Source organism: Carcharhinus amblyrhynchos, chromosome 15 (genome assembly GCF_965287045.1).
Source record: "Carcharhinus amblyrhynchos chromosome 15, sCarAmb.v2.hapA, whole genome shotgun sequence".
NCBI classification, from domain to species: domain Eukaryota; kingdom Metazoa; phylum Chordata; class Chondrichthyes; order Carcharhiniformes; family Carcharhinidae; genus Carcharhinus; species Carcharhinus amblyrhynchos.
The window spans coordinates 42,457,710-42,483,889 of record NC_137338.1 but is presented as its reverse complement, the minus strand read 5'-3'; the positions used below and the strand labels follow the sequence as shown (position 1 = coordinate 42,483,889).

The 26,180-nt window shown below is 43.5% G+C and overlaps 1 protein-coding gene across 1 annotated transcript; it reads left to right on the top strand.

Moving 5' to 3' along the window:
- Positions 1-918: 918 nt before the first annotated feature.
- On the top strand, positions 919-24,646 carry LOC145352972 (OX-2 membrane glycoprotein-like). Its single transcript, XM_080203279.1, has 4 exons — positions 919-1,053; positions 15,462-15,797; positions 16,471-16,806; positions 24,531-24,646. The coding sequence occupies exons 1-4, from the start codon at positions 969-971 to the stop codon at positions 24,644-24,646; spliced, it is 873 nt and encodes a 290-aa protein (XP_080059405.1). The 5' UTR covers positions 919-968.
- The last annotated feature ends 1,534 nt before the right edge of the window (positions 24,647-26,180 follow it).

The following is a 26,180-nucleotide window of genomic DNA, read 5'->3' as shown; positions in this document are numbered from 1 at the left end:
AATGTCCATGAGATCATCCAAAACTCTGCTGCCCGCCTTCATACTCAGGTCAATATCTGTTCACCCATCACTCCTATACTAGCCGACTATACATTGGCTCCTGGTTTAATCAACACGGTGACATTAAATTTCTCATCCTTATTTTCAAACCCTTCCACTGCATTACTACCACAGAAATTGAGACCAAAATACTTCATGCTTTCAAGAAGCAGTTAGATATAGCACTTGGGGAGGAAGGGGATCAAAGGATACAGGAGAAGGCAGGATCAGACTATTGAGTTGGATGATCATCCATGATCATAATGAATGGTGGTGCAAGTAGAAGGGCCAAATGACCTCCTCCTGCTCCTATGTTCTATGTTTCTATAACCCTTCCCCATTTCTATAATTTCCAGGCTCCACAATTGCTCAAGAAACCTTTGCTCCTCTAGTTCTGACCTCCAGAGCATGTTTGTATTTGTGGCTATGTCAGAATTCTGGAATTCCCTCCCTAAACCTCCCTAACTCTCCATCCAAGAAAACCGGGCTTCCCAAAGAGTGCAATGCCCCCCGAGGGAGACTTGGGGACCCTGAGCTGTGAGGCAGCAATGTCTGCTCTGGAGATGGGGACTGGGCACTAACAGTTTGAAATCTTGGAGCATTTTTCTTGGTGGGATTGGCAGAATTGACAGGTCTTTGTTTGACTACTGTTGCAAAATAAAACCTGTGATAACATGTGCCTTTTTTAAAAAAAAACCCTGGAGTTTTAACAATTCGCACCCCATTAAATAACCCACCAAACTTCCTGTTATCTATTGGTTATGTGACTTGAACACATGACGGCGCTATTTACTCCAAAATAAAATTGTTATAGTGAGGACTAGCACTCAGTGAGGCGGTGTTCTACATATCCCTTTAAACAGTTTCAAGAAGCTGGTATTTGGAGCAAAGGCTTTTCTGTCTCGAACTCGCAACCGTTCAATTGCAAGATGAAAACCCTGTACTTGGGACAGAGTGGCGATCTGCAAATGAAACTCTTTATCCTCGTACTGCTGCTGGTCTCTGCGGTGGACGGTGAGAATCCTTCACTTATATTTTCCACTAGTTCAGAAATAAAACACTCGTCGAACTCTGAGCCCCAGTGATTGAATGTGAAGAGGAAATCATTGGAGCAAGGGCGGGAGGGGAATCTTAGAGAACATTGCTCCGGTCCGTAAAATCCGGCGACATGTCAAAATGGTTACTGAAAAAATATTTTTAAAGACGCGATTAGAAATTTAAACTGAATTTCAATTGTGAAAATTATTGTAATGATATGGTGGAACGGTTACATTAAAAAAAACTAGAATGAATGTACCAGAATGAAGAGCTGAGTTTATCTTTACAGTGAAATAAAGTGGAGCATTTTAACATGGAATGGTTTGAGAAGTACTTCCCACATATTCCACTCTCTATACCAGAGGTTGCACCTATCTACTGTTCCTTCACTTTCTCTTAGGTGCCTGCTGGGTTGGCCGATTGGGTGCTTTCAGAGATATTAATTCCTTGGTGCCATCTGTTCATCCAGAGAGCATTAATTGATGAAGGGTCACCCTGACTCGAAACATTGGCTCTATTCTCTCTCCATAGATGCTGATTTGATTTGAGTTATTATTGTCTTATTATTGGGATACAGTGAAAAGTTTTGTTTCTTGTTTTCTTGCTAAACAGACAAAGCAGACTCTTCATAGAGTAAATAAGGGAGAAGGAAAGGAGAGGGTGCAGAATACAGGGAGGTATTTTACGGTCTCGCTTGATCCGAAACCATAAAATCCCTCCCAACGTCAATGGATTTTTCCATGGTTTGCCCCTCGCCCGCTCTGATTCCCATGGTGGAACGCTAAAATTCTGGCCATAGAGTTGCAGCCATGGCTAGGTGTAAAGAAAGATCAACTTAATATAAGTTAGGTTCATTCGAAAGTCTGACGGCAGCTGGGAAGAAGCTACTCTTGAGTCAGTTGGTACCTGTCCTCAGATTTTTATATCTATTTCCTGCAGGAAGAAGGTAGAAATGAGTATACCCAGAGTGCATGGGGTCCTTGATTAAGCTGGCTGCTTTCCTAAGGCAGCGGGAAGTGTAGACAGTGTCAATGGATGGGAGACTAGTTTATGTTGTGGTCTTTGTAGTTTCTTATGGTCTTGGTCAGAGCAGGAACCATGCAGAGCTATGATACATCCAGAAAGTTGTCAGGCCTGCTGAGATTTTTCAGCATTTTCTGTTTTTTTTTTCAGATTCCAGCATCTATAGCATTTTGCTTTTATATTAAATAGTATTTGAGTTGGGATTTGCTGCTACTGCAGTGTACATCAGATGTTATCCCCTGAGGGTCAGCCCTTAGTTTGATGCAGCCTTACAGCAGGAATAAGGTCAGTACAGAGAGGTTAACCAGCCTAATAAGCATTCCTGATTTTAATTGCTGCATCAGTGGTGGCTAGTCCAGATTTGACTTTTGTCATGTCATCATCTGACCATGTAAGCAGAGGTGGTCAATTTAAACTGTTGGAGAAAATTGGCTGCTGATGGAAGCTGTCCAGTGTCATCTTGTCCCATGATAACATGATGGGCAAGGTCAGCTATGACAGGGCAACATCAGGATCCTTTAAGATCTGCATGGGGTCAAAATGGGTTATGTTGTGTTCTGACATCAACTCTTTCTGGCAAATTAGTCAGAGAGTCATAGAGGTTTACAGCATGGAAGCAGGCCCTTCAGCCCAACTTGTTCATGCCACCCTTTTTTTAAAACACAAAGCTATCCCAATTGCCCATGTTTGGTCCATATCCCTCAATACTCATCCTACCCATGTAACTGTCTAAAAGCTTTTAAAAGACAAAATTGTACATGCCTTTACTACTACTTCTGACAGCTTGTTCCAGACACTCAGCATCCTCTGTGTGAAAAAATTGCTCCTCTGGACCCTTTTGTATTTCTTCCCCCTCTCTCACCTTAAACCTATGCCCTCTAGTTTTAGATTTTAGACTCCCCTACCTTTGGGAAAAGATGTTCACTATCTAGCTAATCTATGCCCTTCATTATTTTATGGAATTCTATAACATCATCCTTAAACCTCCTATATTCAAGGGAAAAAAGTCCCAGTCTATCCAGGCTCTCTTTATAACTCAGACCATCACGTCTTGGTAGCATCCTAGTATATCTTTTCTGCACTTTTTCTAGTTTAATAATATCCTTTCTATAATATGGTGACCAGAGCTGTACACAGTATTCCAAGTGTGGCCTTACTAATGTCTTGTACAACTTCAACAAGACATTCCAACTCCTGTATTCAATGTTCTGACCAATGAAACCAAACATACCGAACGCCTCCTTCACCACTCTGTCCACCTGTGACTCCATTTTCAAGGAGCTATGAATATTCTTCTCTTAGCCTCTGTCATTTTCTGTCAGGTCATATACAGACCATGTCTTTTTAAAGTTTATTTATTAATGTCACAATAAGCTTACATTAACACTGCAATAAAGTTATTGTGAAAATCCCCTAGTTGCCACACTCTGGCATCTGTTCGGGTACACTGAGCAAGAATTTAGCACAGCCAATGCACTTAACAGCACGTCATACTGAGGAACATATTCAATGGCAAATGGACAGACTCTCTCTTTCACCGATAGAGAGTTTGATTTAAGCCTCAGAAGAAGACAAATTTTATGGTCCACAATGTTGCCATACCACCATCAGTCAGCATAGACAAAGCATTGCTAAAGGTTGTTGATAGCTTCACATATCTAGGCTCTATGATCACAAGCAATCTGTCACTTGATGCTGAAATCAATACATGTTGCAAAAACTGCAGCTATTATTTTCAAACTTAGTAAGGGAATGTGCTGTATTAGATAATGGCTGCACATCAATATTACTACAGGGAATAATGGAGGGGCATGTGATGTGCTGTTTCTGTATGACGTGGGAGCTGGTGGACCCCAGGGTCCTTCCCAGTGACCATGTCTGCAGTAAGTGCAGGTTGCTGGAGGAGCTCCAGCTCAAAGTAGATGAGCTGGCCTCTGAGCTACAGACACTGAGGCTCATCAGGGGGAGGGAGGGTGCCATTGATAATGGGGTGCAAGAGACATCCACCCCCCTCAGACTGGCTAACTCTAAGGGTCAGGAACAGGAGGGGGCTGCGGAGAGGAAGGAGGGTGGGGACCGGAGGAAGGAGGGTGGGGACAAAATGCCTCAGCCTCTCAATCTGCATAACAGGTTTGAGGTTCTTGCTTCCAGTGTGGACGAGAGCGAGGGCAGTGAGCTTGGTGAGCAAACTGCACACGGTACAGTGATGCAGACACAGGTCTTAGGCAAACAGAAGGTGAAAAGAAACGTAGTAGTAATTGGGGATAGTGTGGTTAAGGGTATTGACACTGTCCTTTGTCACAATGACAAAGTGCACAGAAGGGTGTGTTGTCTGCCTGGTGCTCGGGTCTGGGATGTCACATCTGGGCTGCAGAGGAACCTGGAATGGGAGGGTGAGAATCCGGTCATTGTAGTACATGTGGGTGCCAACGACGTAGGCAAAATGCGAACTGAGGATCTGGGGAGGGAGTATGAAAAGCTGGGAATGGAATTAAAAAGTAGAACCGACAAGGTGGTTATCTCCGGACTACTGCCTGAACCGAGTGCAGACGGGCGTAGGGTTGATAAGATTAAGGAAGTGAATGGGTGGCTCAGGGATTGGTGTGGGAGGAATGGGTTTGAATTAATGGGGCATTGGCATCAGTATTGGGGTAGGTGGGACCTGTTCAGGTGGGATGGGGTTGGTCTGAACCGTGCTGGGACCAGAGTCCTGGCTAATCGTGTAAATAAGACTGTAGTTAGGGCTTTAAACTAATTGGGGGGGGGAGGGGGGGGGGGAGGGAGGGTACGAGGGTAGGTGACATTATGGGGTCTAAAGTAAAGGAGAGGGTGCAGGTAAGGGAAGAGGCCGAGGATGTCCCAATAATAAAAGGAGTAGGGGGCGTGAGTATGGTTGGTGGCGTTCTGGCAAATAGGGTACAGGTGAAGGCTGGGGTGAAGGCGCTTTATCTGAATGCACAAAGCATTCGGAATAAAGTGGATGAGCTGGTGGCGCAGATCAGCACAAATGGATATGATCTGGTGGCCATTACAGAGACGTGGCTGCAAGGTGACAGGGACTGGGAGCTGAATGTCCAGGGGTATCAAGTGTTTCGGAAGGATAGGCGGGAGGGAAAAGGGGGGGTGTAGCTCTGCTGATTAAGGATAGCATCAGGGTGGTAGTAAGGGATGATATACGAACCAAAGAGCAGAAAGTGGAATCGTTGTGGGTGGAGATTAGGAACAGCAAAGGGAGGAAGACGCTGGTGGGTATCGTTTATAGGCCCCCGAATAATGATCTGGAGGTGGGGCGGGCTGTTAACGCGCAAATAAATGCGGCGTGCAGGAATGGGACGGCCGTAATTATGGGGGATTTCAATCTGCATATTGATTGGTCGACCCATGTTGGATGCGGTGGGCTGGAGGAGGAGTTCTTGGAATGCTGCCGGGATTGTTTCCTTGAACAGTGTGTGTTGGAGCCGACGAGGGAGCGAGCTATCTTGCATCTGGTGTTATGTAATGAGACGGGTAGAATTAGGGACCTTGTGGTGAAAGATCCTCTTGGGAAGAGTCATCATTGTATGGTGGAGTTTCTGGTGCAGATGGAGGAGGAGAAAGTGGGTTCCCGGACATGTGTCCTTTGTTTGAACAGAGGGGAGTACGGTAGGATGAGAGAGTAATTGGCGAATGTTGATTGGGGGAGTGTGTTGGATGGTAGGTCTGCTGAGGAACAGTGGAGGATCTTTAAGGAGATCTTTCTTGGTGCTCAGCAGAAATTTATTCCGATGGTTAAAAAGGATCATAGGAGGAGAGGTAATCAGCCGTGGATAACGAAGGAGGTGAAGGAAAGTGTTAAATTAAAAGCGGATGCGCTTAGAGTAGCTAAGAGTAGTGGGCAAGAAGAGGATTGGGAGAGGTTTAAATGTCAACAAAGATTGACAAAGAAGTTGATAAAGAAGGGTAGGATAAACTATGAAGCTGGGCTAGCGCTTAATATAAAAAAGGATAGCAAGAGTTTTTATAAATACATAAAAAGGAAGAGGCTGGCTAGGGTGAACGTTGGACCCTTAGAGGATGAGAGGGGGGACTTAGTGGTAGGGGATGGGGAAATAGCTGAGGCCCTGAATAACTTTTTTGTTTCGGTCTTCACAGAGGAGGACGTAAATAATTTGCCGGGTGTTAGCGATGGAAAGGTGGTAGGAGTGGAGGGCCTGAATGAAATTATTGTTACTAGAGAGGTGGTGCTCGACAGACTGGAGGGACTGATTGTGGACAAGTCCCCAGGACCGGATGGAATGCACCCAAGGCTTCTGAAGGAAATGGCGGAGGTGATAGTGGATGCCTTGGTGATTATTTTCCAAACGTCGCTGGATTCCAGGAAAGTGCCGGAAGATTGGAAAACGGCTAATGTTACGCTGTTGTTTAAGAAGGGTGGCAGGCAAAAGGCGGAGAATTATAGGCCGGTTAGTTTAACGTCTGTTGTAGGAAAAATGTTAGAATCCGTGATCAAGGAGAAAATAGTGAGGCATCTTGAGGAGAATTGTTTGGTAGAGCAGATGCAGCACGGTTTCGTTAAGGGGAAGTCGTGTCTGACAAATTTATTGGAGTTCTATGAGGATGTGTCTAGGGCGGTGGATAGAGGAGAGCCGGTGGATGTGGTCTTTCTTGATTTTCAGAAGGCGTTTGACAAGGTGCCTCATAAAAGGTTATTGCAGAAGGTCAGGGGGCATGGAGTTGGGGGTAGGGTGTTAGCGTGGATAGAGGATTGGCTGTCAAATAGGAGGCAGAGAGTGGGGGTCAATGGGTGCTATTCGGATTGGCGGTTGGTGACTAGTGGAGTGCCCCAGGGGTCGGTGCTGGGACCTCAGCTATTAACCATTTATATAGATGATCTGGAGGAGGGAACCGAGTGTATGGTGTCGAAATTTGCTGATGACACCAAGATTGGTGGAACGGCAAATTGCGCGGAGGGTGTGGAGAGTCTGCAGAAGGATCTAGATAGGCTGGGCGAATGGGCCTGGAACTGGCAAATGGAATTTAATGTTGGCAAATGTGAGGTTGTCCACTTTGGTAGGAAGGACTATTACTTACATGGCGAAAAACTGCAGCATGCGATGGTGCAGAGGGACCTTGGGGTCCTTGTGCATGAGTCACAAAAACCCAGCCTGCAGGTGCAGCAGGTGGTCAGGTAGGCGAATGGGATGCTGGCCTTCATAGCAAGGGGGATTGAATATAAAAGTAGGGAGGTCTTGCTGCAGCTGTATAGGGCACTGGTGAGGCCGCAGCTGGAGTACTGTGTGCAGTTTTGGTCGCCGCATTTACACAAGGATATTTTGGCCTTGGAGGGAGTGCAGAGGAGGTTTACTAGGCTGATGCCGGAGTTGAGGGGGTTGAGCTATGAGGAGAGGCTGAATAAACTAGGTTTGTACTCATTAGAGTTTAGAAGAATGAGGGGAGATCTCATTGAGACGTATAAGATGTTGAATGAGATGGATAGGATAGAGGTGGAGAGACTCTTCCCGCTCAGAAAGGACAGTAGGACTAGAGGGCACAGCCTCAGGATAAAGGGGGAGTGGTTTAGAACGGAGTTGAGGAGGAACTTCTTCACTCAAAGGGTGGTGAATCTCTGGAATTCTCTGCCCGTTGAAGTGGTGGAGGCTGCCTCACTCAATATTTTTAAGATGCGGGTTGATAGGTTTTTGATTGGCAAGGGGATTAAGGATTATGGGGAGAGGGCGGGAATGTGGAACTGAGCCACGACAGATCAGCCATGATCTTATTGAATGGCGGGGCAGGCTCGAGGGGCTAGATGGCCTACTCCTGCTCCTATTTCTTATGTTCTTATGTTCTTATGTACTGTGGAATTGACGAGTTAAAATGTTATCTGGACTCTTTAAATGCTGAAAATCGGAACAAGTTTAAAGAATTTGAATGTTCCACAAGTTAAGGTTTGGGGATGATGATACCCTGAAGTCATTGAAGAGAGTGGTGACCCCTTGTAATATTGCTGGAGTGAATCATTTCATTAGCACAGATGTTGTGCCAAGTGAGATACCTTTGCTTCTGAGTAGACGATTGATGAAGAAAGCACGCATGAAACTGGATATGGAAAATAATAAGGCAACGGTTTTGGAAAAACAGTGGACTTACAATTTACACAGTAACACAAGAGACACTATTGCATTCCATTAATGAAAAGTAATTTTTTGGGGTAAAGAGATTAAGGAAATGTAATCAGCCAGAAATGGGACATTAGCTGATAAAAATCTAATTGTATTGAAACTGCATTGCAATTTGCACATCCATCTCCTCAGAGGCTGAAAAATGTATTAAAGGATGGAGGGGTGAGGGATAAAGACTATATTAAGCTGATAGAACAGGTCATTGATCACTGTGAGCCTTGTAGGAAGTATAGAAGGGCATCATCACAACCAACAGTAACTCTATCTTTGGCCAGAGATTTTATTGACATTGTAGCCATAGACTTTAAGGTCAGGGATAGAGTAAACAATATATTTATTTTGTACTTTGTAGATTGAGCAACCAGATTTAGTCAATGAACCATTGTACATAGTAAAGAGAGTAATTCTGGATCAGATCATGGAAAAATGGATAGGGACAGGAATGGGGCCATTAGCAAAGTTCCTTACAGACAATGGGCAGTTGGTGGGTTGGGGAGGGCGTGGCGTGGTGTGGTAGGTGGGGAGGAAAAAGTAAGTGGAGAGAGCTCACATTGTCTGAACCTTTAAGACTTGATTATCTGTAAAGACTTGCATTCCAGCCATTATTTTGTAAATTAAGTCTGTGTCTTTATATGCCCTGTTTGTGAAAAGAACTCCCCCGATGAAGGGGCAGTGCTCCGAAAGGTAGTGGCTTTTGCTACCAAATAAACCAGTTGAACTTTAACCTGGTGTTGTGAGACTTCTTACTGTGTTTACCCCAGTCCAACATCAGCATCTCCATATCATGTGTGAGAGAAACCGTGCTGTAATAGATGACATGTTCCAGACAATTTTGGCAGATAGACCAAATAGCAAGTTAAATTCAGCCTTAGCATGGGCGGTACATGAAAAGAAGTAACTGTAGATGCTGGAAACAATAGTCCCTGTAAAGTAGTATATGGTAGAAATCCTAAAATTCCATCTATTTTGAAAGGCCAGCCTCCAGCTTGGGAAGAATCTACAATTAGCTCTGCCTTTGCTGAGCATTTAAATGCATTGCATATCCGTAGAAGAACATCTTTGGAAGCAGAAGTCTCTGAAAGAATTTGCAGAGCCTTAAGGCATAATGTATGGCCATCAAATACCGTTTTTTGACACAGATACATAGTATACTACAACAGAGACAATTTTAATAAATAGAAAGGCCCAGGGAAGATTATAAGCATGGATGGCAAAACAATTGTTTTGCAACATGGTAATCAGCCTACTAGGGTACATCCATCAAGGATAATAGGTACAGATTACAAACATGTGAATGTGGAAAGAGTAGACAAACATGTTGAGGAAACAGGGTCATCTGATACTCACATGTTACAGAACTATGAGGACCAGTTAACTGAAATAGACAGGATACCTGTAGAAGAACACAATACTTGAACTAGAACAGGCCATTTCTCCAAAATGGACAACTGCCAAAAGTTGGTACCTATTTTCCTGAAGGGTCCAGTCAGTGGAAGGATGGACCTGTCATTAGTAGAGCAGGGAAGGCCACTGGAAAATACAAACACTGATTGAATGTACAGACTACAGGGGAGGCCATCAAAATTATGGATTTCGAATGCAAAGTTCAAAAATGAAGGGCACAGAAACGTAGTGCCAGTTCAGATAGTAAGTCCAAAAGTCAGCCTGATCACAAGAAGAGATCGAGAACTATTGAAAAAATATCCCACAACAGGAGGGGAAAATCAAACAGTGGCTGGACAGTACAAAATGTCAGGCAGGATAGGGAGAGTAGCTTGACAAGGTCTCGCAATAGAGGTAAGACTCGTGAGATTTTGGTGACTTCCAATAAATTAGATGAAAAAGTGATAAAAGATGCCAAACAACTAGAACTGCAAAGTTGGTGAATTTGGGATATACACGGAGGTACCAGATAGGGGACAAAGAACTCTATCTCACAGGTAGATTTGAAAGGAAAAAGTGCTTCCTGATGGAATTTATAAGACAAAGGTCAGGCTTGTGGTGAGGGGATTTGAAGAAAACTTAGAAGACTGGGATGTAAGGGTGGATTCACCCACGGCAGGAAAGATTATTTTAAAGATCTTCTTGGGTCTGTTAGCTACAAAGGCATGAGAGTGCAAATCTATAGGTATAAAAGCTAGCCTTTTTCAGGGGCATCAGCTTCAGAGAGATATTTTTCTCCATCCTCCCAAAGAGGCAGCTAAGACAGCAGGGGTACTATGGAAGCTAAATAAATCTGTATATGGGTTAAATAATCCATCTAGAGTTTGGTATTTTTTGATAAGGTTAGTTTTGTTAAAGTTAGGCTGCTGCAAATTGGAAACAGATCCTACAATGTTTTACTGGCACCATGAACAAAATCTTTCTGGTATCTTTATGATGCATGTTGGTGATTTTTTGTGGGGTGGTAGTAGTGATTTTGAAGTTATTATAATCTCTGGGCTGAGGAAGGAATTCAGGGTTAGAAGTCAGGCTTCAGGCACTTTCAAATACATTGGGCTGGAAATCGGACAGACTGAGTCAGCTGCCACTTTGTGTCAGCAATCTTATTTGGAGAGTATCAGCCCAATAGCAATTAGTCTTCATATGGGTTCACAAAAGGGCACAGTAGTTTCGAAGATGGAAAAAGAGGAACTCCGAAGTTTAATTGGGCAACTGAATTTGCCACATAAACAGACTAGACTGGATGTTAGTTTTGATGTCCCAGAGTTGAGTACAAAAGTGAATGATCTGACAGTGGAAGACATAATGAGAGCAAATAAAACATTTGTCAAACTAATAATGCAGGAATGTGTTTTGAAGTTCCTGTTTCTGGTGATCTTAGGCTGTCTTTGTCTTAGGATGTTTCCTTGAATGGAATTCCCCTTCCTTATCAGAGTGTTGAATGGCAGATGGGTGGACGTGGAAGAAGAGAAGATTTCAACCAAGGGTCCAAAGATCAGTTTATACCGGAATGAATTTCTAACAGGATCTTCCACTGATGCTCACCATGGCGGATGGGCAACCCACTGAAGGCCTGTGTGAACTGATTTTCATCCTGTTGATGAAATGATTACAAATTCAGAGTGCCAAAGATAACATTAAAATTTGTACACAGACATTATTATCAGAAACAAAAATAGAAAATGCTGGAAAATCTCAGCAGGTCTGACAGTATCTGTGGAAAGGGAACAGAACTAACATTTCAAGTCTGATGTGGAGATGCTGGTGTTGGGCTGGGGTAAACACAGTAAGAAGTCTCACAACACCAGGTTAAAGTCCAACAGGTTTATTTGGAATCATGAGCTTTCGGAGCGCTGCTCCTTCATCAGGTGAATCTGATGGGCGTCCGAGGCTGGGTGACTGTTCATCAAGCGAAAGAAAACTGGAAATATGATGAGATCTATTCTGTTATTGGGGTGGGTGGAACAATAAGGTTGGTTAGACAGCCAGCAATTGGTGGAGGCTAGGGAGAGGTTGACAAAGATGTTACAGGCAAAAAGACAAAGGGAATGTAAATAGTGGTGATGATGGCTGAGAAGAGTGCTGATGGCAGCAGATTAAGAGATCAAAATGTGTTACTGGCAGAACAAACATAAGGTAAGCAGTGTGACACAAAGGTCAATGTGAAACAGGTAATGTATGGCTCTAGTAGGGTTGGAGATTGAGGGGAGACAGTGGTAATGGAAAAAAAAGATGGAAAGTGGGATAAGAAAGTGGATGGAAAAATAAATCAATGGAACGGTAAGAAAATACACAAAATTGCTGGTTGGTTCATTTTCGTCAGATTGTTTCTTTAATATTTGGTTCATTCTTTCATGATGTGCAAGCACGTGCTTCTGAATGTGTGTAAACACTGGTATGTGCAATAATGTGGCTCAAGGCAGCATGGTGGCAGAGTGGTTAGCACTGCTGCCTCACAGCATCAGGGACCCGGGCTCAGTTCTGGCCTCAGGTCGCTGTCTGTGTGGAGTTTGCACATTCTCCCTGTGTCTGTGTGGGTCTCCTCCGGGTACTCTAGTTTCCTCCCACACTCCAGGATGTGCAGGTTAAGTTGATTGGCCATGCTAAATTGTCCCTTAGTGTCAGGGGGACTAGCAGTGTTAATAGGTGAGGTTAAAGAGATAGGGCCTGGGTGGGATTCTGGTCAGTGCAGACTCAATGCGCCAAATGGCCTCCTTCTGCACTGTAGGGATTCTTTGATTCTAAGTACGACATGACAAATACCATGATAATAACATGATGAAGAAATTATCGGAGAGAGTTACTGACAGATAAGTTGTGGTGCCTGAAAGAACAGGGGGAGTAAAGAATGAGCAATCTAGAATTGCAGGAATATAGTCAATGTGAAGAGGTGCGTAACTGTAGAGGTTGACTGAGACAAGGCCAGTTATTGCTGCTCCAGGGGAACCTTATTGAGCCACCCTCCAGATTCCCCCATTCCAACCAGCAAGGATTGACCCAGAGTCTCCAGGAACTAAACATTAATCTCCACAATGTTACTGAGAGCAACCCAGGAAAAAAAATCGTAAGAATGGTGAAAGGAAAATATTTTCCTCAAGCAAGTTCACTTATTAGGCCTAAGAGTATTGATGGAATAAATGGCTGTTTGACTGAGCATGGCCTTGGAGTCGGGAGATCATGTGGTGAAACGGATACATTGAACAGTTGACAATCCCATTCTGGCCCTTGTTTCTTATCTTCCTAACTTCAGGACATTTCGGCTGCAGTATCTGCCTGGTTACCTCTCCTTCTATAGTGCTGCTGGAATTTATTGGTCAGGCAAAGCGAGGCTCCCTCTTATTGGGGCGAATCCTGCCAGAAGTGTGCTGTGCAAAATGGGTTGAACCCCAGGCTGGGAAACTGGGTCACGTATAAGTTAGTGTTGGAGGGTCAATAAAGTTCTGCTCAGCTAGAACAAAGGTACTGGAATCATAATCCCAGTTCCAGTGTCCCAGCTGGCCAGGTAGACAAACACTTGACCTCGAATCTTTCTCAGGCTGCTTGAATTTGGAAATTGCCCAGATGAGGTGCCAATCAAGGCTGCTACCATGAATTGAAAATCTTCCACATAGTTTTTACATAGCCTGTTCTGATAACTTAGGTTATGCTCATCCCAATTCAACAAATTCCCAAAATGTTAATAACGAATGACAGTGAAGCATCTAAACAACTGCTCCCAATTTTCACAAGATGAAGTGATGTGCACAAAACCGCTGATGATACCAAGATTGGTGGAGTAGTGGATGAGGTGGAGGGCATTTGTAGGCTGCAAAGAGACATTAATAGGATGCAGAGCTGGGCTGAAAAATAGCAGATGGAGTTTAACCCTGATAAGTGTGAGGTGATTCATTTTGGTAGGACAAACTTGAATGAGGATTACAGGGTCAACGGCAGGATTCTGAGGAATGTGGAGGAACAGAGAGACCTTGGGGTTCATATCCACAGATCTCTGAAGGTTGCCGCTCAAGTGGATAGAGCCGCGAAGAAGGCTTATAGTGTGTTAGCGTTTATTAACGGGGGTTTGAGTTTAAGAGCCTTGGGGTTATGCTGCAACCATACAGGACCTTGGTGAGACCACATTTGAAATATTGTGTGCCGTTCTGGTTGCCTCACTATAAGAAGGATGTGGAAACACTGGAGAGAGTGCAGAGGAGATTTACCAGCACGCTGCCTGGTTTGAAGGGTAGGCCTTATGAGGAAAGGTTGAGGGAGCTGGGGCTTTTCTCTTTGGATCGGAGGAGCTTGAGAGGCGACTTAATATAGAAGTTTATAAGATGATCGGGGGACAGATAGAGTGGATGTTCAGAGACTATTTCCTCGGTTGGATGTAGCTCTTACTAGGGGGCATAACTATAAAGTTCATGCTGGGAGATATAGAAGGGATGCCCAAGGTAGATTCTAAAACTAGATTTTACAAACAAGTCTTTGGAGTGCGACTTAAACCCAGAACATTGGCGGAGTGTGGTTGGGGTGTGGAATGCACTGCCTGCTGCGATAGTGGAGTCAGATGCTTTTGGAACTTTCGAGCGGTTATTGGATGGGCACATGGAACACACCAGAATGATAGGGAGTGGGATAGCTTCATCTTGGGTTCGGACATAGCTCGGCACAACATCGAGGGCCGAAGGGTTTGCACTGTGCTATTCTGTTCTATGAATCTATGAAACAGAAATTCTTCAGCTAATTCATTTGAATTTATCATGTTCCATGAAGCAGAGTTTGTTTAAATTTAATTCCTTGTGAGTGGAATTTAATGTAAGAATGTTGTCATGAATATTAACAACAAGAACAAAGAACAGTACAGCACAGGTACACGCCCTTCGGCCCTCCGAGCCTGCACCAAACACATTTACTTATCTGGACCAATCACTTATATCCCTTTATTCCCCATTTGTGTGTATATCTAGCAAGATAAGTCTTAAATGTGGCTAACGTAACTGTCTTAACCACCTCACTTGACAGTCCATTCCAGGCTCCTACCACTCTCTATGTAAAAAACTTTCCCCACACATCTCCACTGAACCTTTTCCCCCTTATCTTGAACTTGTGCCGTCTTGTGATTGTCATTTCTGCTCTGGGAAAAAGCTTCCAACAATTCAAGTAGTCCAGATTTTCCCAAAATGCTTTGCAGCCTGTTAATAGTGCACTTGAATGTATGATCACTGTTGTAATTTGCAGAATGTAGCAACCAAATAGCGTACAGAAATATCCCCCAAACGCTAATGTGATAATGACTACATTGTCTGTTTTAACAGTATTGGTTCAGGGATCAATATTGTCCAGGGCAGTATGGATAACTTCCCTGATCTTCCCCCAGCATGTCTTACATTCACCCGAGAGGGCAGATGTTTAGTATTTCATCTGCAAGACAGCAGTACTCGCTCATTACTGCCTTGGCAGTGTCAAACTAGATTTTACAAACAAGTCTTTGGAGTGCGACTTAAACCCAGAACATTGGTGGAATTATACATGGACAGGATCTTATGGTCCCGTCAAAGTCAATGGACGTTTGAACAGCTCACTACGTTTTATAGCTCTGGCTCTACAGGTATTTAATATTCAGCTTCTTCTGACTCAGACATGAGAGTGCTACCACTGAACCACAGCTGACAGGACAATCCACTGTAACTTATAAACCTCTGTATATTTTAGAGCAGAATACATCACAGATGATGTTAGTGAGCAATTGATGTTTTACCATAATTTTCTATTTCACAGGAAAACTCCTGGACGTGGAGATACAAGAGAATATGACAGCACATTTACATGAAAACGTTACCTTCAACTGTACTTCACATTTAGAAGATATCCTACAGGTCACCTGGCAAAAGATAAATGGTCAATCTGAGCAGACTGTTGCTACATATAGTGCCAAGTTCGGACCCCATTTTCTTGAATCATTTCTTGATCGAGCTGTTCGCATTCCATCAAGGGCGCAAGTCTCCACGATTGTGCTATTTGGAGTGAGTCATGAAGATGAAGGATGTTATCAGTGTGTCTTTATTTCATTCAGAAATGGCCAAAGTATTGGGAAGACCTGCCTCACTCTACATGGTATGATAGATACTGTTGTGAATGTGTTATTGTTTCTGATCAATTTGACAATGAGGGAAAATGATTTCTGAGGTGCCATACCTTGATCTACTGAAACAAATCAATGCAGCTTTATTTACAAAGTGTTGCCTGATTGAAGACCAACATGAAGGAGATATAAAAATCCATGAATTCCTCTTGTGACATCATAGAATGTAATGCGTCTAATCAAAAACAGGCCCACTGAAAATTGAGGGCCAGGCGCTAACCAATTAATGACCAAATAATGTACCTTAATAATGTTCATTAATGCATCTGTATTGACCAGACAGCAGATGGAGAGGGGGAGAACTTTTCCACCACTCTGGATCCAATATGGTATTTCTAACTTTCTCCTGGAGAGGGCTAATGCAGCCTGTGTTTAACATCTCATCCGAAAGGCAGCACCTCCAATAGCACAGTCCTCTCTCACTACTGTACTGGAAGTGTCAGTCTAGAGTTTGCAGTTAAACTTTGGAGAGCATTTTGAGCCAACAACCCTGTTGGGACTGTTTGTACAATGATTGAGCTATAGTAACATTCTCAGTCTGCTGCAGGCTGTAAACTTCTGAATACTTCGGAGATAAATACATTACATAAAACGTTTGCGGAACAATTGAGGTGTTTGACTATCTTCTTTTTTTCCATTTCACAGTAAAGGACATAAATGTGGAGACACAGGCAAATATGACAGCGGTTTTAGGTGAAAATGTTACCTTCAGCTGTACTTTGCAAAAAGAAGACATTCTGCAGGTTACCTGGCAAAGGTTAAATGGTCAATCTGAAGACAATATTGCTACATTTAATGAAAAATTTGAAGCCAATTTTTTTGGGTCATTTACTGGCCGAGCTACTTACATATCATCAAAGATGCAAGCGTCCACTGTTGTATTATCTGGAGTGAAACTTGAAGATGAAGGATGTTATCAGTGTATCTTTCACACATTGAGAAGTGGCCAAAGTATTGGGAAGACCTGCCTTACTGTACATGGTAAGACTGAAACAGATGTAAAAATAAAATAAGTTTGAAAGTAAAAAAAGTGAACTACATTATCAAGATCAAGAGACTGTAACTTCCTAGTTCCCCAACATCAGATTTGGGGGTACCCCAAACATACTCAAGGGATTCCATCTCTGAAGTGCCTGAATGCACTAACATTCTCCGGGTAATTGCGCTGCACTGGAACTACCTGAAAATGTGATTTAAATCCACACTCTCTACAACTAATCCCTCACAGTTATTCCCACCACTCTAACACCCCCAAGGTTTCCCCTGACTTCCTGTCATAACATGGGTTCTTTATGCTGCTGTGGTGATGTTTGATTGTTGAGATCTTGTGACTTGTATGTTTAAATGTAAACATCTTTACTGGTGGGCTTTAGCTATTTACAGTTTCAGTATGCTCATGCATGGCATTAGCTCTACTGTGCAGGTTAGTTGGTTATAGAGTTTTGCTTCAAAACTTATCTCAAATGGAGAGGGGAGGATTCTCTGTGCCCCCTACAATGTGTCCTGCAGCAGTGGGAGGTGGCCTGCTGTTGGCTGACAGTGGAACCTTCTGGCCCTGCTGCTATTGATGGAACTTCCCATTAAATCCATCCCCCCCGCCACCACCCCACCCCCTGCCCCAACGTCCAGAAAACACTCAGCAGGAGTTCACTGTTGGTGGACCAGAAGATCTCGCCAGCAAGAAAAGCTGTAAATTTCGAGCCTGAGAGTATTTTACCATGTGTCTGTATACATCACACTGTGGGCAGTGCCACTCTCTGGCCCCATGTTAACTCTTGCTCTGGCAAGCACCCATCACACAATGAATGGTACCACTTTCCACTTCTACATTAACCCTTGCTCTGCTGAACACATTCTAATGCATGCAGGCATATATCATCGCCCCTGACCTCTGCACCTTCCGCCTACTTGAATTCCATCTACTTACCTTTGGCGCGTAACTTTTCTCTGGCCTGTCAGATTCACTGATTCCCATTAAACGTAACTGCTTTACAGCAAAACAGGGGATGTGGTCTTCTTGAAACTTGATGGAGCTGGACTGGGCTGGGGTCTGCAGAAACTCTTTCAAGATGTGGAGATGCTGGTGTTGGACTGGAATAAACACAGTAAGAAGTCTCACAACACCAGGTTAAAGTCCAACAGGTTTATTTGATAGTAAACACACAAGTTTACTATCAAAGTAAACTTTGCTCCTTTGTCAGATGAGTGGAGAGCTCTGGTCTCTGACAGAGCATATAACAGCACACGCAGTTTACAGAATACTGATTAGAATGCGAGTCTTTGCAGCTAATCTGCTACTCAAGGCTTAAAGATGCAGACAATGTGAGTGGAGAGAACATTAGGTTAAAGAGATGTGTATTGTCTCCACACAGGACAGTGAGTGAGATTTTACAAGCCCAGGCAAGTCATGGGGGTTACAGATAGTGCAACATGAACCCAAGATCCCAGTTGAGACCGTCCTCATGTGTGCGGAACTTGGCTATCAGTCTCTGCTCGGCAACTCTGCGCTGTCGTGTGTCGTGAAGGCCGCCTTGGAGAACGCTTACCTGAAGATCAGACACCGAATGCCCATGACCACTGAAGTGTTCGCCAACAGGAAGGGAACAGTCTTGCCTGGTGATTGTCAATGGGTCCTTGTACAATGGGTTTCAGGATGCCCTCGACATAGCCGGAGAAGTTCTTGCACAGGGTCCCATTGCCCGATACAATGGGACAGCCAGCAGCCCCGAACATCAGCCAAGCAAACACAACACCATCCACTCTCTCAAGACCAACTGCAACATTGTCATCAATCCAGCAGACAAAGGAGGGGCCATCGTCATACTGAACTGAATGGATTACTACAAAGAAGTGTACCGACAACTGAACAATGAGGAACACTACAGACAGTTACCCGCAGATCCGACCAAAGAACACGCTCGTCAACTCAACACTCTGATCAAGACCTTTGATCCGGACCTTCAGAGCACCCTCCGTGCTCTCATTCCACGTACTCCCCGCGTCGGGGATCTCTACTGCCTCCCAAAGATACACAGGGCAAACACACCCAGCCGTCCCAACGTATCGGGCAATGGGACCCTGTGCAAGAACCTCTCTGGCTATGTCAAGGGCACCCTGAAACCCATTGTACAAGGAACCCCCCACTTTTGTCGCGACACTACAGACTTCCTACGGAAACACAGCACACATGGAGCAGTTGAACCAGGGACACTCCTTGTCACAATGGATGTCTTGGCACGCTACACCAACATCTCCCATGACGATGGCATTGCTGTGACTGCCTCAGTACTCAACGCCGACAACTGCCAGTTTCCAGCTGCAATTTTACAACTCATCGGCTTCATCCTGGACCACAATGTCTTCACCTTCAACAACCAGTTTTTCATCCAGACAAACGGAACAGCCATGGGGACCAAATTCGCACCTCAATGTGCCAACATCTTCATGCACAAGCTGGAACAAGACTTCTTTACCACACAAGATCTTCAACCAGTGCTATACACCAGACACATCGATGACATTTTCTTCCTTTGGACTCATGGTGAACAATCACTGAAACAACGATATGATGACATCAACAAGTTCCATCCCACCATTAGACTCACCATGGACTACTGTCCGGAATCGGTTGCATTCTTGGACACACGCATCTCCAACAAGGATGGTCACCTCAGCACCTCACTGTACCGCAAGCCCACAGACAATCTCACAATGCTCCACTTCTCCAGCTTCCACCCTAAACACGTTAAAGAAGCCATCCCCTATGGACAAGCCCTCCATATACACAGGATTTGCTCAGATGAGGAGGATCGTGACAGACACCTCCAGACGCTGAAAGATGCCCTCATAAGAACAGGATATGGCGCTCAACTCATCAATCGACAGTTCCATCGCGCTACAGCGAAAAACCACACCAACCTCTTCAGAAGACAAACATGGGACACGGTGGACAGAATACCCTTCGTCCAGTACTTCCCCAGAGCGGAGAAGCTACATCTTCTCTGGAGTCTTCAACATATCATTGATGAAGACGAACATCTTGCCAGGGCCATCCCCACACCCGCACTTCTTGCCTTCAAACAACCACACAACCTCAAACAGACCATTGTTCGCAGCAAACTACCCAGCCTTCAGGAGAACAGTGACCACAACACCACACAACCCTGCCACAGCAATCTCTGCAAGACGTGCCAGATCATCAACACAGATGCCATCATCTCATGTGAGAACACCATCCACCAGGTACGCAGTACATAGTCCTGCAACTCGGTCAACGTTGTCTACCTCATACGGAAAGGATGTCCTGAAGCATGGTACATTGGGGAGACTATGCAGGCGCTACGACAATGGATGAATGAACATTGCTCAACAATTACCTGGCAAGACTGTTCCCTCCCTGTTGGCAAACACTTCAGCGGTCACGGGCATTCAGTCTCTGATCTTGGGGTAAGCGTTCTCCAAGGCGGCCTTCATGACACATGACAGTGCAGAGTCGCTGAGCAGAGACTGATAGCCAAGTTCCGCACACATGAGGACAGTCTTAACAGGGATCTTGGGTTCATGTCGCACTATCTGTAACCCTTATGATTTACCTGGGATTGTAAAATCTCACTTACTGTCCTGTGTGGAGACAATACCCATCTCTTTAACCTAATGCTCTCTCCACTCACATTGTCTGCATCATTAAGACTTGAATAGCAGGTTAGCTGTAAAGATTCGCATTCTAATCAGTATTCTGTAAACTATGTGTGCTGTTATATGCTCTATCAGAGACCAGAACTCTCCATTCACCTGACAAAGGACCAAACCCCGGAAACTTGTGTGTTTACTATCAAATAAACCTGTTGGACTTTAACCTGGTGTTGTGAGACTTCTTACTGTGAAACTCTTTCAATGCAAATCTCAAGCAGTTTTGGCCATCAGGGCTATCCATGTGGTTTTTAAGACCAGGTAAGTGGGCAATACAGATTTCTAATTCTAGCGAGCCATTTCTGACACTAATCAGAAGTTATGGCCTGTTGAGTTAAATAAAAACCAAAGTGCTGAGATCACTCAACAGATCAGTAATTATCTATGAGGAGAGACCACAGAGGTTCATTTCATATTATTGATCTTTCATCAGAACTCTATCATCCACTGTGCAGCTGCAATTTTGCCAGAGATTTAGGTGCTGTTGCAATCTCCATGGAGACCTGTAATAATTCCTGTTGTTGCCTGTTACCTGCTACATAGTCTGTTTTAACCCTTATACGATGGACAAAGAACTATGAGTAGATGTCTTGTTAGCACAACCAATATTTATTTAAACCCACACAATCAATAATCACCCACCCAACCAACGATAAGTTATCTTACAGGAAAATACTAAAGTTCGTGTCCAATACGAGACCTTGACTTAACTTTGCATGACTGGCAAGTACCCATGCAGATATTGGCCTTTATCTATGCACTGGTCTTGATAGTTGTCTGCATAGTCTGGCCCTTTGGTCTGGTCTGGCACTCTGGCTCTGGTCTTCCTTCCTTCCTTCTCGGGTATGGTGGCTCTCATCATGCTGGTCGTCACTGGCGATGTTCACTATTTTTGTAGCTCGTTCGTGGGGTCAGAGAAAGAGAGAGAGATTCTTGGTTGCACAGCAACCTTTATACCCCGTTGGGCTTCATACCCCTTTTGGCCATTGCCAATCAATCGATCAGGATTTGGTCACCCTGATCGATAAAGCCCAATTGGGTGCAGCCACACCAATCTCTGGATGTATCCCCAACGGTCATGTCTGTAAGTGCTGGAGGCGCAAAGGTCGCATGTCTCCCCCGCAAATAAGGGGTCACAGTGCCCTTATGTCTGGTAAACAACCCAATGTGACCAGAAAGTCTCTTTGATCCTGGAGGTGACCCATGTCCTGTGGATTCACACGTCTGGTTACCGCCTGTTTTTCTCTGTCTTTTAAACTGCAGCCTTCATTTTAGTTCTTGCCCAGTTGTCCCAGAGTGCTTTACAAATCACCATTTTAGATGGCCTGTTTGGCCACACTGTCCACCAGTTAGGTAAATAACAACTGCAACGTTTATTTATAGGTAACTATAATACAGAGGCTTGCAGCCTCCTGGCTGTCAGTCAGCTTCCAGGGCTAAACTGATACAGAAGCCCAGACCTGCTTGAGTGATTCTCCCAGCCTTGCCCCAGATTGATTACCCAGGTCACATGACCCTTTCGACATATCACCCCATAAAGGGGCAAACACCACAAGACCGATAACTTTTGAAGAGAAATTCAAACTTCCAGTTGATAGCTGAAAGAATGAAGAGACGAGATTCCATGTTTTAAACCATTTATCATTGTTTCTTTTTGCAAAAAACCTGTACATTAAGTTACAGAGAGGAGCATTCCCCTTTTATACTTACCACGCATTACACTCTACAGAATTACCATCTTTGTAGCAAACAGTCAAGAGTTCTTCCTTGTTTATTCCAGTCAGTTCCTGTATCTCTGCTTTGCTCAGCAGTAATTTTAAATGACTGTCTCCAGATGCCACAAGCAGCAGCAAAGCCTATTGTCATGATTTTTCTTCCTCCAGGCCATGCCAGAAAAAATCTCCCTGACTCTATAGAAGGCAACAGGGCACATCTTTTTGATGAGAGACCATTTTGGCCACATCTCTTGCTGTGGGCATTCATAAGGTTGAGCAGTCACTCTGCTGACCACACAGAACAGCTGATTATTTGAGAAATTCATTGAGTTGTAAGGAAGCCTGTAACCTGATCTCAAAAATGACTTCCTCTGCCCTCTTCCACATGGCAATCTATAACCTTGTATCAAGGTAAAAATGTTAATTAGCTATCCTTGATCTTATATCCCTTTCATCTTAGAAGTAAATGGATAATTTACAACATAAATGCTTATAATTTGAAACCTACAATACCTTTCTGGGACTTTGGGAGATGTTAGCTCTACTCAGAGACTGCCAGTGTTTCCAAGTGCAAATGCCTTGCAGTTTGTTCTTACCATTCAAACAACCCTGGCTTACTATCAGGCAGACTTCAGAACAGGTGACATGACACCCTTCTTGGCATCAAGTTGAAAGTTGAGTCATTAAAGTGGGAGAATAAGGGGGATGAAGCTGAGGACTTTACGGAGGAATGAACATATGAGCTCATAAAGGGCAAAGGTCATAGTGTATAGTGAAAATAAGGGCAAATATTAAAATTGGAGGGAAGAATGGGGTCAAAAGAAGATATAAATGAAGAAGGATCGGGATGGGGTGTGCTTGGTATCTAAGAATCTTTGAAGCTTGCAGTCCTTGATATTTGAAGTGATGGAAAAGCGATTTTATTAAAAATTTGGTCGAAACAGTTCTTGAAATGAAACTAACTAATAGTTCTAAAGTAAAGTGAGTTAGTTATACCAAAGGTAAACATCAAGTTCTGATAAAGGATTATCAACGTGAAATGTTAATCTGTTTCTCACTTCACAAATGTTGCTTGACTTGCTGGCTGTTTTCAGCAACATTTATTTTACTTTCAGATTTCCAGCATCCACAATATTTTGTTTGTTTAAATTAGTCAAATGACAAACAACACCTAACAACCATATCACCACTCTGGATTTATCTTGTTTTTGGAAATGTCAAAGCTATGGTATTAGATTTTTCTGGGAAATATGGAAGTTGTGGCATTGTATTAATGTTAGACTGGAAAGAGCCTAGAAAGACAAAGCATTCCATGTGCATATTCAACTGGTTGTGGTAAACTTGTGTGTGCTGTAAAACATTATAAAATATATAGTTCAAGCCACAATTCTCCTTAAGATGTTGAACTTATTCCCTCATTTAGAAAGAAGATGGCTTAATATTAGTAATTGCAATGATTTGATCCACCACTTCTTCCCATGTAACTCTCCCCTTATGAGGAGAGAGTCATTTACCTCTGAAGCTGATGCTTTTGGATAGCCAGAAGTGTCAGCTCTGCTTTGGGTCAGCTCCGTCAACATAATTTCCAAAGCTCTTTAAGAGAAAAGGCTAAACACCCTAGGCACTTGCAAATTTCCAGCTTGTCGTCCAACAAACCTAGCACATAAAAGTACAAAAGTCATCATCACAGGAAGTGCAGATGGCTCTTTAAAGAATAACATCTGCATTTTTAGCCTCTTGCTCTAATTCCTCCCTTCCCCAGGGCCACCACACTATCTGCTTTCCCAACCAGTACTTTCTGCAAATAAGGGAAGATGAACTACCTGTTGGCACATTTCTGGTTTCACCATTCTGTCCATTCTGTGCATCTCCCCTCCTCCACCACCACCACAACCCAGATCCAGAAGAAATTTTCTTTTAATTTGCTTAGCGGAGGCTCCCATATATTTTGTAATCATAAAATTTAGTGGATACTGAAGTAACTCCTCAGAGGCAAACCTTGCATGAAAGAGGCTTCCTCTTTTTCTGCTCAAGCAGGGTGATCTGCCAGATTTTTCCCTCCTCCTTAAACTGCTCCCACCAGCCTCAAGATATGCAGCTGGGCTGCAAGCAGGCAGGTCAACTCCATACTCTGTAAATTTATGGGCAGGTTGGTACTGGTGGGAGGGCACCTAAAGGACTTTATTAACCCCTGCCACCCCACCACCTCACACTTGTAAAGCTACCAGTGGGGAACCATATAATTCTGCTCATCCCAGTTTTCACCAAAGGCATTAATATTTCCCTTTTGTGTTTTTGCAGCACATACAAAGCCGCAGCTCCATATCTGGATTATTTCAGTAGTGCTAACAATTCTGTTAGTTATAGCTGTATCCAGCCTCTACTGGTACAAAAAGAGGAGACACCAACAAAAGTAAGGAAACTTTATTGCTTTGCATAATAGTACAGAATGTTCTGGAATACATCTACATCTAATGGCTTGCTCGTTGGACATCTTTCCTCTTTCAGCTTGAAAATTGTCCGTGCCAAAAAATGGTGAACGTGTGAGCTGGCACTGGTAATAGGGCATCTGGTAACATTGATTTTTGCTGAAGCAGCAAGGTGAATTAGAAACTGACTTGCCACTATAGAAATATGAGATTTCTATACCATAGGACTCTTGCAAGATCTTCCGCTCCTGGTGCCAAACCCACCTGAGAAGAACGGGAACGGAAAATCCCCACCAATACAATTTCTTGGGTTTTCCTAACAGATTTTCTTGACAGCTAGACTCCATGGATATGAGAATGCTCTTGGTGTGTGCTCATAATAATCAGGTGTCTTTACTCTGGCAATCAATTTCACTTTCATTACATTCAAAGCCGGCCACTTCAGAGAAGTGTCACAAACATTAAGGTCCAAGGTGTTAAAGATAAATTAGTGGCGTGGTTAACGGTTTGGAATAAATCAAAGTGAATAGAAGTAAATATTTGTTTCTTGAAATGACAAGAATGCAATTAGCATGGTGTTCCAAGGACTGTGTTGTGACCTTTTGACTGTGTATAGATAAATGTTTGACGATTAGCAAAGAAGCACATCAATGTAAGCAATGACATCTTTTACTCAGCCAAATGATTGACAAAATTAAGTCTTTTTAGATTCATGTTCCTGTTAGATTCCTTGCAAGCCAACATATGACATCAATTACAATAGTCTTCTTCTTCTTCAGTGATTACTCACTAATGTGTATGATTGTCCACCTAAGAAACTCTGTGTCTCTGGTCATGGGTCCTGTGGATCTTTGCATGGCTGATGAGCCTAGATTCTAGAGCTGCATCTCTGACTGTACATTTGGCAGGTATTTCTGGGAACTGGGATGGGTCCTTGAACTCGAGATTGCTGATATTCCTTTCTCAGGCTCCTTTTCCAGATCTCCTCTTGCTGTAATGTATTGTGGGACATTATAGTGATCTGAATGACGTCTTCTGTTGGGTCCTGAAATATTACAGTGTTGAAGAAGTTAAGTACAGTTTTCACTTGCATTGCCATTGCCTTTCAGATATTGCAGCATGACTGCATATCTATTTTTAGGAAATGGTACTGACCTGAAGTCATACCCTATTGAGGCGAAGCTTATTTTTACACAATTGATCATTAAGTATGAAATATTTCTGCAGTATTTATACTTGGATAATGGGAACTTCAAAATATAGGCTTCTGAGGGGCATTTTGAGAGATTAGGAAAAGTTTAATGTCTTATTTCTCTGAAGCTTCTGTTAAGCAGAAGTGCACGGTTTTGAACTATTGGCTTACAGCACCTGCAATATCACAAGTTATGTTCTTATTGCTAAACAAGGAAGGAACAACATGAAACTCAGCTATTTTTGCTTGTGCACAAATGGCTGAAGATGGTAGGGCAGATTTAAAAAGTGGTTAAAATACATACAGCACTATAAATTGAAGAAGGAAGTT

What these genes read in the sequence shown, in the direction of transcription:
- LOC145352972 (XM_080203279.1), top strand. Translation starts at nt 969, where the DNA reads ATGAAAACCCTGTACTTGGGACAGAGTGGCGATCTGCAAATGAAACTC. An exon ending in GCTGGTCTCTGCGGTGGACG is followed by an intron (nt 1,054 to 15,461) that starts GTGAGAATCCTT and finishes TCTATTTCACAG; the next exon opens with GAAAACTCCTGGACGTGGAG. An exon ending in GACCTGCCTTACTGTACATG is followed by an intron (nt 16,807 to 24,530) that starts GTAAGACTGAAA and finishes GTGTTTTTGCAG; the next exon opens with CACATACAAAGCCGCAGCTC.